This window comes from Lygodium microphyllum, chromosome 15, assembly GCF_053477565.2.
Source record: "Lygodium microphyllum isolate KBCC chromosome 15, Lygodium_microphyllum_v1.1.10, whole genome shotgun sequence".
Classification (NCBI taxonomy): Eukaryota; Viridiplantae; Streptophyta; class Polypodiopsida; order Schizaeales; family Lygodiaceae; genus Lygodium; species Lygodium microphyllum.
In genome coordinates this window covers 83,059,422-83,071,659 of record NC_141149.1, presented here as the reverse complement: position 1 = coordinate 83,071,659, position 12,238 = coordinate 83,059,422, and the positions used below count along the sequence as shown (strand labels likewise).

Here is a 12,238-nt window from a genome sequence, read left to right as displayed (position 1 = left end):
GAAGGTTCTTGAGCGGTTTCATATGCAGGATGTTAAGCCTATTGGTTATCATATACCTTCTCATGTGAAGGTTAGTTTGGTGCACAGATCGGTCGCAGTATGCTCACGTAGTGAATCCCGGAAGGTCCCCAAGAACAATGAACTCTACCTTTTTGCACAAAAAACAATGTAAAAGCATGAACGACAAGAAGCAAGAGACCAATTGGGTTCAATCTCCCCCCATGCCTTGTGTGAGCGCTTCACAAAGCATGTATTTTATGTATATTTCCATCTTCATGCTCAATAATAGCCCAATTTACAAAAATATGACAAGCTTTTAGCTTTTGAGTTTGCTTTCTACAAAAATAGGAAATAAAGCTAATGGATGGTGCCCATGGAGTCTGGCACACCCAACACAATGTCCAAATAGAAATAACATATCCGTGCGCATAGACGCATACAAAATAATAATCAATAATCAATGCCTCAATAGACATAACAAAATATAGGCGTGGCGCCTATCAAAATATAATCCAAAGGTCGAATACTCGCTAGACTCCAATGCTTTCCTCCTCCACTGCTGCTATCTCTACACATCAACTGAAGCATTCACAATCGTTAGTAAAATAATACAATTAAACCGGCAAAAGTGAATACCTAGCAGTCTTCAGCTACATAAATAAATCAACTGGTTAGAAATAAATCCTAACCTTAATTTATTACGAGTGCGCACTCTAAACTCATAAACGTTTATTAATTTAATATGCATTTTGCAGAATCACCCGCTATGGAATCACCCATGTACACACTAAATTAATGAAACACCCGAAAAGGACAGGCGTCCCCATCAACTTCTCACACAAAGAATCCACTTTGTGTATGAGTCCCGGTCATCTAAGTTTACGGAATCCACCGTAAAACCTCACGGAATCCATCGTGGAATATGCCTCCTGGCATCATACCCCCGGGGTGGGATAGCAATTGACCTCAATTGCTATTAGCTCAATGTGGAGCTAACAGAGTGGGGAAAGTGTTTAAGTCTCTAGCGTGCATCCATTGTGCTTCCTCTACAGGATGGTTATTAAACTTAACTAGATATCTAGAATACCTTCGGCCAGTTCTAGTGGTCGTATAGTCAGTGTCTATGATGGCTTCTGGTTCAAGTATTTCAGTCTCTTCCTCTAATAAAGTTGGGTTTTCATAAACAGGGTGGATAGGTAATTGGCCTCTAAATGGTCTCAATAAACTAATGTGAAATGTATTGTGAATTTTCCAATGAGATGGTAATTCTAACTTGAATGCATTATCATTAATTTTATGAATGATTCTAAATGGTCCATAGAATCTAGGAGCTAGTTTGACAACTGGATGTCTATCTACACTTTGTAGTCTACGTTTTTCTATTCTCAGCCAAACATAATCATCAACTTTGAAATTCATGGCTTGTCTTTTCTTGTTGGCTTGTTTGGTATATGATTGTTGGGTTTTAGCAATCATATCCTTAACCTCATCAAAAATACTGTTATGCATACTAGCAATATCATCAGCACTCTGAATTCTATTAGACAAAGATGCAACAGGTGTAGATAATCTATATCCATAAATGACTTCAAAAGGTGCTTTCTTTGTAGATGTGTGCGGTGTATTGTTATATGCAAACTGTAATAAATGCATATGAGTGTCCCATGTCTGAGGTTTAGAGATAGTATATGCACGTAAAAGATCTAGAATGGTGTTGTTTGTGGCTTCTGTTTGTCCATTTGTTTCTGGATGAAATGCAGATGAGAAATCAATTTTTGTGCCTAGATAAGCAAACAGGGTAATCCAAAAATTGTTACAAAATCTAGAATCACGATCTGAAATAATCACTTTTGGCAATCCATGGTTAGTAAAAACAGTTTTCAAAAATAATTGTGCTGCTTGTGATGCTGTTAAAGTTTTCTTACATGGAATGAAACATGCTTGCTTACTAAATCTATCTACAACAGTCCAAATCATATCATGATTAGATTTAGTATTTGGTAAACTAGTAATGAAATCCATAGAAATGTGTTCCCAAGGTTTAGATGGAATAGACAAAGGCATTAGTAATCCATACTGTTTACCATGATGTCTTTTTACTCTTTGACAAATCAAACATTCAGAAACGAAATTAAATACATCTGTATCCATATGCGGCCAATAAAAATCTTCAGTTAACATACGTAATGTAGATATGATACCTCTATGACCTTGATATGGGGGACAATGAATTTCATTCAAAACAAAAGATCGGAATGGAATAGTAACACACAGTCTCTTTTCATAAAACATAAATCCATCATTATATGACAATGAATCAACAGGAATGAAATTATTTTGAACTAATTTATTCCAATCAGAATGAAAAGTAATATCCTGGTGATATGTATCTTTCATAGCAATCAAAGAATCAAAAGATATGACAGAAATATTATGAATTGCAGGTCTTCTACTCAATGCATCAGCCACTACATTTTCTTTTCCAGGTTGGTATTGAATGATAGGATGAAAACTTTGAATAAAGGAAGCCCATTTGATATGACGGTCAGAAATTTGGGGTTGGCTAAGTAAATGTCTAATGCTTTGCTGGTCGGTCTTTATCATGAATTCTGAACCCATTAAGTAGTGTTTCCACTGTCTTAATGCTTGTACAACTGCTAATAGTTCTTTGTCATATGTGGAATATTTCAGCTCAAAGGGTTTCAGCTTACAACTAGAATATGCTATTGGATGATTGTCTTGCATTAGTACGGCTCCTATTCCTGATTCGCTAGCATCGGTCACAACTAGAAAGAATGGTCTATTAAAGTTAGGCAACGGTAAAACAGGGGCATTGGTTAATGCATGTTTCAGTAAGTCAAAGGATTTCTGTTGATTTTCGATCCATTGATAAACAATTCCTTTCGTAAGAAGTTTTGTTAATGGTAAAGCAAGTAATGAAAAATTACGTACAAACTTCCTATAGAAACTAGCAAGACCAAGGAATGAGCATAACTCATGCACGTTTTTAGGGACAGGCCAATGCAATATTGCATCAATTTTCTTAGGATCAACTTTAATTCCTTTAGATGATACAATATGACCTAAATACTCAATTTCTGTCTTAAAGAATTCACTCTTTTCAGGATTTGCAAACAGTTGATTTTCTTTTAGTAATTGAAAAACTAATGACAAATGCTCATAATGCTCTTTCTCATTTTGACTAAACACCAAAATATCATCAAAGAAAACAATCACACAGTACTGATATTTTAAAAAGATACGGTTCATCATTCTACTGAAGGTTGTAGGTGCATTAGTCAATCCGAATGGCATGACTAAAAATTCGTAATGGCCAAACTGTGTTCTGAATGCAGTTTTAAATATGTCAGATTTATCTAGCCTCACCTGATGATATCTAGACTTAAGGTCAATTTTACTAAATATAGAAGATCCTTGCAGTTTGTCCATAAGGTCATCAACTCTAGGTATAGGATACCTATTCTTTACAGTGATCTTATTTAAAGCTCGGTAGTCAATACACATATGATAGGTATTATTCTTTTTCTTGACTAAGAGTACAGGTGCACCGAATGGAGAACTGCTAGGTCGAATTAAACCTCTATTTAGTAATTCTTCAACTTGACTCTGGATTTCTTTTTGCTCTATTTGATTGTGCCTATATGGTGCTTTGCAAGGTGGTTGTGTGCCAGGGATCAAATCAATCTTATGGTCTTTTTGACGTGAAGGTGGTAAACCTGGTGATAGGTCTTCTGCAAAACAGTCCTTAAAATATGCAAGAAATTCCTTATGTCTAGGATGCATATGATTTTCCTTTGCTTGCAATTCATTCACCCAAATGAGATATGATTTAGTACTCTTGCGTAATGCACGTTTTGCTTGAGTATGCAAAAGTAGTGGAAAAAAATTAGATGCATGCATACCATATAATGTAATAGATTTTCCTTGAAAATTAATATTCATTGTGTGTGTGGAATAATCTATATTTGGGTTATGCTGATGTCACCAAGGCATTCCTAAAATAATGTCACTTGACTGTAATGGAACAACTAAGAAATTTCTTCTTTCAGTGTATGAACCTATTTGAATCTCTAAATCTTGTACTTCTTGTGTACCATTATACCTAGTACCTAAAAATGCAGCTTTTATGCGATAATGCGTAGGTACAGTCTGTAATTTCAATACCTTTACCAATTTTGCTGAAATAAAGTCATGAGTACTACCGTCATCATGCAAGATAGTCTTTTCCTTTCCATGCACCAAACATTTCATAGTCAATAATGAATGTGGAGTAGGCATACCTGGTAAAGTGTTGAAAGTAGTAGTAGTGTCGTCATCATCTTCAGTGAAATCATGCATATTCTCATGCTCGTCTTCGTCCATGGCTCCAAGATAGTTGATATGAGCTGGTGGCTTCTTTGAATGACAATTTGATGCTAGATGTCCAGGCTGGTGGCATTTATAGCATACTATTGGCTTGGCTTTGGTTACATTGTTTACAATGGCGAGAAGTCTAGGTACATTAGGATTTGGCTGTGGAATAGGCTTAGGGTTTTGATTGACATTGGATGGTAATGCAGGTGGTTTTGCCCAATTTTTGCGGAAAGATGATGAAGAGAAACAACTTGGATTGAATCTTCTAAAATTGGAATTGAATTGTTTAGATTCATAGTTACCATTGGCTTGGAATTGATGTGGTCATCTGTCTCTACCTCGTAGCTTATCTTCAGTGTCGTGAGCTAGTGAAATGGCGTCTTCAAGGGTAGCAGGCTTGAACATGTTAACTTCAGCACAGTAGTACCCAAGGAGTCCAGACATATACTTGCGCTTATGTGTCGCCTCTGGTACGTCTTCAAGCATGCGTAGCTGTAGGAGTGCATTCCAAAAATGCTCTGTATACTATAAAATAGGCTCACGATCCCATTGTTGAAGTAAATCCCATTGCTTGATAGCCTTCTCATGAAATTGTGGTGGAAGGAAATTCTGCATGAACTTCTTCTTGAAATCTTCCCAAGTAGCAGGACATTCTATGCTCTTGCATACTACAGTCCACCAAAGTGATGCTCTGTCTACCAAATGATTAGTAACACACTTGATTTTATCTTTTTCTGGATAGGTTTCCTCATGGAAATAGTCATCAAACTGACTAATGAATGATAAAACAGTCTGTCCTTCTCGTATGCCATTGAAAGTGCGAAATTTGAAACTTCGTTTACTTATCTTTGATTCCTTGCGAATGGTTTGAGCTTGAAGAGTGGCGTCGATGGTACGTTGAATCAAATCTTTAGCTTGAGGTTCTTCTTTGTCGGTAGACGCTCTTTGTAATTTTGTCAATTGCGCTTGCAATGCTTGCCTAGCCCTTCGTTCTTCTTCCAATTGCAGCATGATTAGGTCCAGCTTTTGTTCCATGGTAGGCTCAAGTAGGTCGTCTTCAGTCATAGGATCATCCATATGTAGTTTCGTCATCCTGTAAAACTCAAAAGACCTTTCTCACTCAAAATCAGGTTAGTGGGATGAGCGTAGCTCAAATTCGGGGTTACAAGGCTATGTATTTTTTGGTATTTCCTTCTTCGTTTGCTGAAAATACTTCAGCGGACCTGCGGATAGGTAGAATACCTTGCCACGAACAACTTTGCAGTTCAGAGTTTCTGCGCAGGAACAGCCCTTCTAGAAGTTTTGAGCACTAGTTAGTTCTGACTCCAGTTGACTAGTCTGACTTACAGAGTTGCAGACTTAGCCGACTTGCAGAGTTACAGACTTACAGAACTTAGTGAACTTGCAGAACTTGATTACAGTCGACTTGCAGAACTTGACTTCTGGTGCGCAGGACCTGAAGTTTGTTGACTTGCTGGAGTTAAGAGCTTTGAATGACTTAGCTTAGTTATGGAACTTATGGCTTACCAAGCCAAATCTGATTTTCGGGTATCGCAGTATGTTGACGACGTGTTTGAGCTCGGCGAGAATATATTGACGCCGCCCGAGATGAATTTTCAAAGTTAAGCTTATTAAAGCTTAACTAAGCTTGAAGACTTTTGATTTTTTAAAGCTTTTAGGCTTGTAATTGAAACTTAGCTCTGGTTTTTGACGACTTGATGAAGGAGATGAATGCGTGGTCCTCCGCCTGTACAGCCTAGTCCTTCACGATCTGAGAGTAGAAACAGGGGTTCTTGATCGCCAGAAGTCTGTCTATATCGACAGTTCGCGACGAGATTGACTCTAGATCCCGATCGTTCCAGGAGCTCCGCCTTCGCTCGAGATGGGTAGCGATTGGAAGCTCTTGATCTCAGCTCCCCTTTGATACCACTGGTGCGCAGATCGGTCACAGTATGCTCACGTAGTGAATCCCGGAAGGTCCCCAAGAACAATGAACTCTACCTTTTTGCACAAAAAACAATGTAAAAGCATGAACGACAAGAAGCAAGAGACCAATTGGGTTCAATCTCCCCCCATGCCTTGTGTGAGCGCTTCACAAAGCATGTATTTTATATATATTTTCATCTTCATGCTCAATAATAGCCCAATTTACAAAAATATGACAAGCTTTTAGCTTTTGAGTTTTCTTTCTACAAAAATAGGAAATAAAGCTAATGGACGGTGCCCATGGAGTCTGGCACGCCCAACACAATGTCCAAATAGAAATAACATATCCGTGCGCATAGGCGCATACAAAATAATAATCAATAATCAATGCCTCAATAGACATAACAAAATATAGGCGTGGCGCCTATCAAAATATAATCCAAAGGTCAAATACTCGCTAGACTCCAATGCTTTCCTCCTCCACTGCTGCTATCTTTACACATCAACTGAAGCATTCACAATCATTAGTAAAATAATACAAGTAAACCGACAAAAGTGAATACCTAGCAGTTTTCAGCTACATAAATAAATCAACTGGTTAGAAATAAATCCTAACCTTAATTTATTACGAGTGCGCACTCTAAACTCATAAACGTTTATTAATTTAATATGCATTTTGCGGAATCACCCGCTATGGAATCACCCATGTACACACTAAATTAATGAAACGCCCGAAAAGGATAGGCGTTCCCATCAACTTCTCGCACAAAGAATCCACTTTGTGTATGAGCCCCGGTCATCTAAGTTTACGGAATCCACCGTAAAACCTCACGGAATCCACCGTGGCACGGAATCCACCATGGAATATGCCTCCTGGCATCATTGTGAAGGTTAGTTAGGTCAATTGTCCATAGTCTGCTGAGCAGATCGCCAATATGGCCAAGATCCCTTATGCATTCACAGTGGGCACTTTGATGTGTGCCATGATAGCCACACATCCTAACATAGCATTTGCAGTGGGAGTTTTGGCATGCTATATGGTTACATCTAGTAGGTGGTATTGGGATGCCATGAAAGATATCATGAAATATCTTAAAGGCACTACATATATATGCACATGTTATGGGGACCAAGATATAGGAATTGTGGGATACATTGACTCTGATTATGTAGGACATGCAGAGAGTAGGAAGTTCACCTTTGGCTACATCTTCACCTTTGCTAGAGATATTATTTCTTGAATGTCTAGGGTGTAGAAATGCACAACCCTATCCCCTATAGAGACAATGTACATTGTAACCACTAATGCTTGTAAGGAGGTTCTCTAGTTAGGCCATTTGGTGGCAGACCTTGGTATTACTAATATGGTTCCTACATTGCATTTAGATTCTATGAGTGCTATTCATTTGGACAAGAATTTGGTCTTCCATGCAAAGATAAAGCACATTGAGGTGTGTTACCATTTTATCAAAGTCTAGGTCATTGAGGACAAGTCCATTGAGCTTGTCAAGATCTCAACTCATCAAAATCATGCAAATATACTCATTAAAAGTCCCTCGACGGAACATTTTTCCTTCCTTAGGAAGTTGATGGGCATTGGATGAGATGATGCCTTTTCTCATCCTATTTTACTTTATGTACATTTGTACTTTGTCATTTTTTTCTTGTTCTCTCCTCACTAGGAACACATTTACCTTTAATTGGTAGATTGTTGGGGGTAAAGGCACCTATGCCTACACCTCGTGTATATTACTACATTGATAGTACCTGTACACTTGTACACTGCAGGTGTCAAGTGCCCATCACTGTCACTTCATTTTTTATTCTTTCAGTGGCGTTCCAATAAGGAAAGGCCAATCACACATTGTGACTATTGGAGTTCCCACATCTCTCTCTCTCTCTCTCTCTCTCTCTCTCTCTCTCTCTCTCTCTCTCTCTCTCTCTCTCTCTCTTGTTCTCTTGCTCCATCTACCATAGATCACTCCTCCATTGTTTCCGTTTTCTTGTGCTCTCACTCAAGCTTCTCCCTTCAATTTGCTTTGAATCTTTAGCAACAGTTTGTGTAGTGAACCATCTTTTGTATCTTGGTTCTTGTAGCCTCGAGCTAGCGTGCACCATTGCCATCTAAATATTAGCATCAATCCTAGGATATTCTTAGTCAAGCTAAGCAAGCAACACTCTATTAAGGTTGGTGAAGGCATTGGCACAATCCTTGCTATTTTAGGTATTGGAGGCTTACTCTAGAGATTGTGAAATTTGGGTGGCTTGGTCCAAGTATTGGCACGAACTTCTAACCTTTGCTTTGCCCATGAAGCCTTGTTCTTGTGATTTACTACTTATCAACCCTTAATGTCATGGTTTTTGTCACCTTCATTTCTCCCAACATTAATTTAACACTCTTGATGATATTAGACTAGCTACCTTTGTTTGAATGCATTTTTTCATCCTTTTGCTTCTCCTTTACATTAGGACATTCTTTGTGGCCCCATAAGCAACAATTGAAACTAAAACCTATGAACTCGCTCAATGTGAGCTTAAATTTGAGTTTAGTAATATATGGGATATCCATAACTAGTGCATCTAGCTTCTTGACTTGAGTGTCCCACAACATGCAAATTTTGTATTGGAATTGGCTCACAAGAGGGGGTACATAATATAGTGGCTTCTCAAGCCCTTTGGCAAGTTTGGGAGTGAATTGCATAGATAGGTGGACAAAGCTGAGATCTCTGCCCAAAGAGGGAACTCCTCCTTCATCAAGTCTTGACCTAGCTCAATCAACTACTACCATGGCATAATGCACATGAGATCCTAACTCCAAAAGTACGCCCCCTACAAACAATACCTTCTTAACTACCTCCCTTTTGTGAAAAACCGCTTCAAAAAAACAATTTCCACTATAGTAAATCTAATTGAGAGCTTTGATGTCTTTGAGGATGGAATTGAAGAAAGATACACTACCCATTTGCTTTGGGGGTATATTTGTGAAAAAGACCAACACATCCTTAGAACTGAAGTGAAGAACATTAGCACATACTTTATCTGAATCAAAGTAACCTTTTAGGAGACTCCTTTTAGCTTTTCATCCATGTTTTTGCTAATATATTTGGCTAGTAGAGTGCCAATGATTTTGGGGTTTGCTTTAGTGCAAAGCTGAACACCGTCTTCATAATTGGTTGATGGATCCCTTTGAGTTTTCTTGTGTTGTAACAATTTGATTGAGGCACTTCTACCTTCACCACCTACACTTGTTCTTCTCTCTTTCTCTTGTGAATACCCATGGAGCTATCCTTTGTGCTAAATGGGTCTATATCTTAGTTTGACACTGTTGTCAAACATTTCAACATCTCCTCGATCTCTTTGACTCACTTGATATAGGAGTTCTCTAACTAGTCCAATGCAATGTATTACATGGGAACATTGGCTATGTGTTTTGGGAAATTATTAGACCTTAATGGCCTTAAAGTCCTTTTAATTCACACACTAGGCTAAGTGGCCCTTAACCCTCCATCTTCCCTTTCCTTCAACCTCCTCATAAAGTTGGTGTTTTTGAAGATGCACACCCATAACAAGACAAGGATTCCATGACTCATGAAGCATGCATGGGATGTACTTGGTCATGTGTGTCACATCTATCAATTTATTAGAGTTATGATAACAACCATGTGAATTAGCAGTTAGGCATTTATAAGTTTGATTCATGCCTTTGATGGTGAGTCAAAATGAAAGCACGAGTTGAAGAGAGGCCTTCTACTATAGACCATTTATTATGTATTTGGGATTAAGAGATAAACCAATACATGTTCTATTTGAATTATTGAAATAATATATCTACTATTTCTTATTTACATGGAAAGCTATTCTTTCCTCTTCGCATTAAGGCTTAGGAGGCCTTCTACCATAGACCATTTATTATGTATTTGGGATTAAGAGATAAACCAATACATGTTCTATTTGAATTATTGAAATAATATATCTACTATTTCTTATTTACATGGAAAGCTATTCTTTCCTCTTCACATTAAGGCTTAGGAGGTAAGGAAACGAATGAGAGTAACGTAAGAAATTGAGAATATATTGGAGCACTTCTGATCCTTTCACAAAAACTTGAGGATTTATCTCAACCCTTAAATTCAAGATGTATGTTCTTGTTCAAATTCTAACCATTTGTGCAATGTTCATCAAGCCATTTGAAGATGTCGTGAAACACAATTTGGACATTCTCGTTGGGTTCTCCAATAAGTTGATGCCACATGTTTGGGTAGATGTTGAGGGTCTTATCAATGCTAGATGCTTGCTCAAAGAGTGTCTTCACACCTAGAGCAACATTCAGGAAAGACCAACTTAGGTTTAGCATCAACTTAATTTCAAAATCAAAAGAACTAATGTTTAAAATATGGAAGAGAAAGAGGTGTCTAAAAGTATGGAGAGAAGGTTTTGAAGTTGATAGAGCTAAAATGATTCTAATTATACTTTTGTGAAATGCCATAGCCCATGCGGCCTTGGAAAAGGCGTGCCAAAATTGAAGTGGAAGGTATTTGCAATGGTTCTCAAATATTTTCCATAAGCACTGACCTAGAGGATCACAAACACAATCATCTTTGCCATGCACCGCCAAGAAGGGAATGCGGACATCACGGAGGCGACACTGTAGCTCAGAGGCAGTTCTGACTAGCTCAGCCGCAGTGGCAACCCTAGGTTGGGATGTGTTTCTACGGGGGTTAGCTCGGGCAAGTTGGCGCTTCCAGGGCTCTTTGAAGGACACCGTGGGGATGTCCTTGCTAGGGACAATCTCCCATAGGGGTATAAGCGTCCTAGCAAGCCGGAGGGCTTGTTGAACGAGCCAGGGCGGGGTGAATGCAGGGGCGATGCGGACCATGGTGCCGCTAAGGATGGCGCCGCGGAGGGGCAGGTGGGCCGGCGCCCGAAGGTGGGTGAGCAGGGCGAGGGCGCCGCCCAAGGACTCGCCGTATAGGAAGACAGGGAGGCCGGCGGCAGCGACGCGGGCGAGGAAGAGGACGCAGTCGTCGATGACTTTGGACATGTCCGGGACATGGCCCCGGATGCCGTCCGAGAGGCCGTGCCCCTCGTGATCGAGGGCGTGCACGCGAAAGCCGCGCTTGGCGATGGCGATCGCGCTCAGCTGCACCATCCAGCTGCTGTCGCTGCCATAGCCATGCAGCACCACAACGGCGCCCTTGATGGGGCCTGCGTGAGCCAACGCAGGCTGCCAGCTCTGGGTGAACAGACGCATGCCCCTGGCGTTTCTTATGAATTCTTCCTGGTGCCTCACCCCATGCTTCTCATAGAAGCCCTCCGCCGACAGCTCCCCGAATATGCTCTCAGCGTTTGCGTCCTCTACCGGTAGCCTCTCATCCATCTCTCTCTCTCTTTATCGCACTTGTCCTCAACGTCGTTTCTTTAACCACATCTCTCTCTCTCTCTCTTTCTCTCAACCACAGTCTTTGCATCAGTCACGCTGATTTCTCCCTGGCTTCTCACCAACTCTCGCGCGTTTGGCATGATGGAATATTATCACCCATACTACGTTGCCTATCACGTCCCTCTTACGTCCTTTTACCGGCCAATATGCCTCTTCTGACTAGACCAACTTTTCCTCAGCTTCTGCGGGAGTACATTATTGGTCGGAATTAGCATGTCCTGCATTTTTAGGCTTTGCCGTCGGGATCCTTTTCTGAAAATGGCAGGATTCAAGGCTCAGGATCGCTGTTGGAGATTAGGGCTGCACTCCAACCGCGACCCTCAACACTATCTCCCATGGGGTCTTTAGGAATCCGGGGAGTTGGGATCGACGACTGCAGGTGCACGCAATCGCTTGAGCCTATCGTGACCAATACTTTGTGTAAAAGTAAACGCATCCCATTTAGTAAACACAACCAAGCACATAAACCCAACGAGTCGGTGGTTGCCGATATTTTAA

The 12,238-nt window shown here is 40.0% G+C and overlaps 1 protein-coding gene across 2 annotated transcripts; it reads right to left on the bottom strand.

The window, feature by feature from the left end:
- Positions 1–413: 413 nt before the first annotated feature.
- On the bottom strand, positions 414–11,714 carry LOC148024720 (caffeoylshikimate esterase-like). 2 transcript variants are annotated; one of them, XM_087693746.1, is made up of 3 exons: positions 10,873–11,714; positions 10,462–10,614; positions 414–579 (listed from the first exon to the last, which is right to left on the bottom strand). In XM_087693746.1, the coding sequence occupies exons 1-3, from the start codon at positions 11,675–11,677 to the stop codon at positions 569–571; spliced, it is 969 nt and encodes a 322-aa protein (XP_087549872.1). In that variant the 5' UTR covers positions 11,678–11,714; the 3' UTR covers positions 414–568. The 2 variants fall into 2 exon arrangements, with proteins under 2 accessions (XP_087549872.1, XP_087549871.1); XM_087693745.1 differs by lacking the exon at positions 414–579 and adding an exon at positions 6,429–6,806.
- Between the last annotated feature and the right edge of the window lie 524 nt (positions 11,715–12,238).

Excerpts from the sequence above, each read along its gene's own strand:
- LOC148024720 (XM_087693746.1), bottom strand. The coding sequence starts at position 11,677 with ATGGATGAGAGGCTACCGGTAGAGGACGCAAACGCTGAGAGCATATTC. Across the intron at positions 10,615-10,872 it reads TTGTGTTTGTGATCCTCTAG|GTGTGAAGACACTCTTTGAG; the intron begins GTCAGTGCTTAT and ends ATGTTGCTCTAG.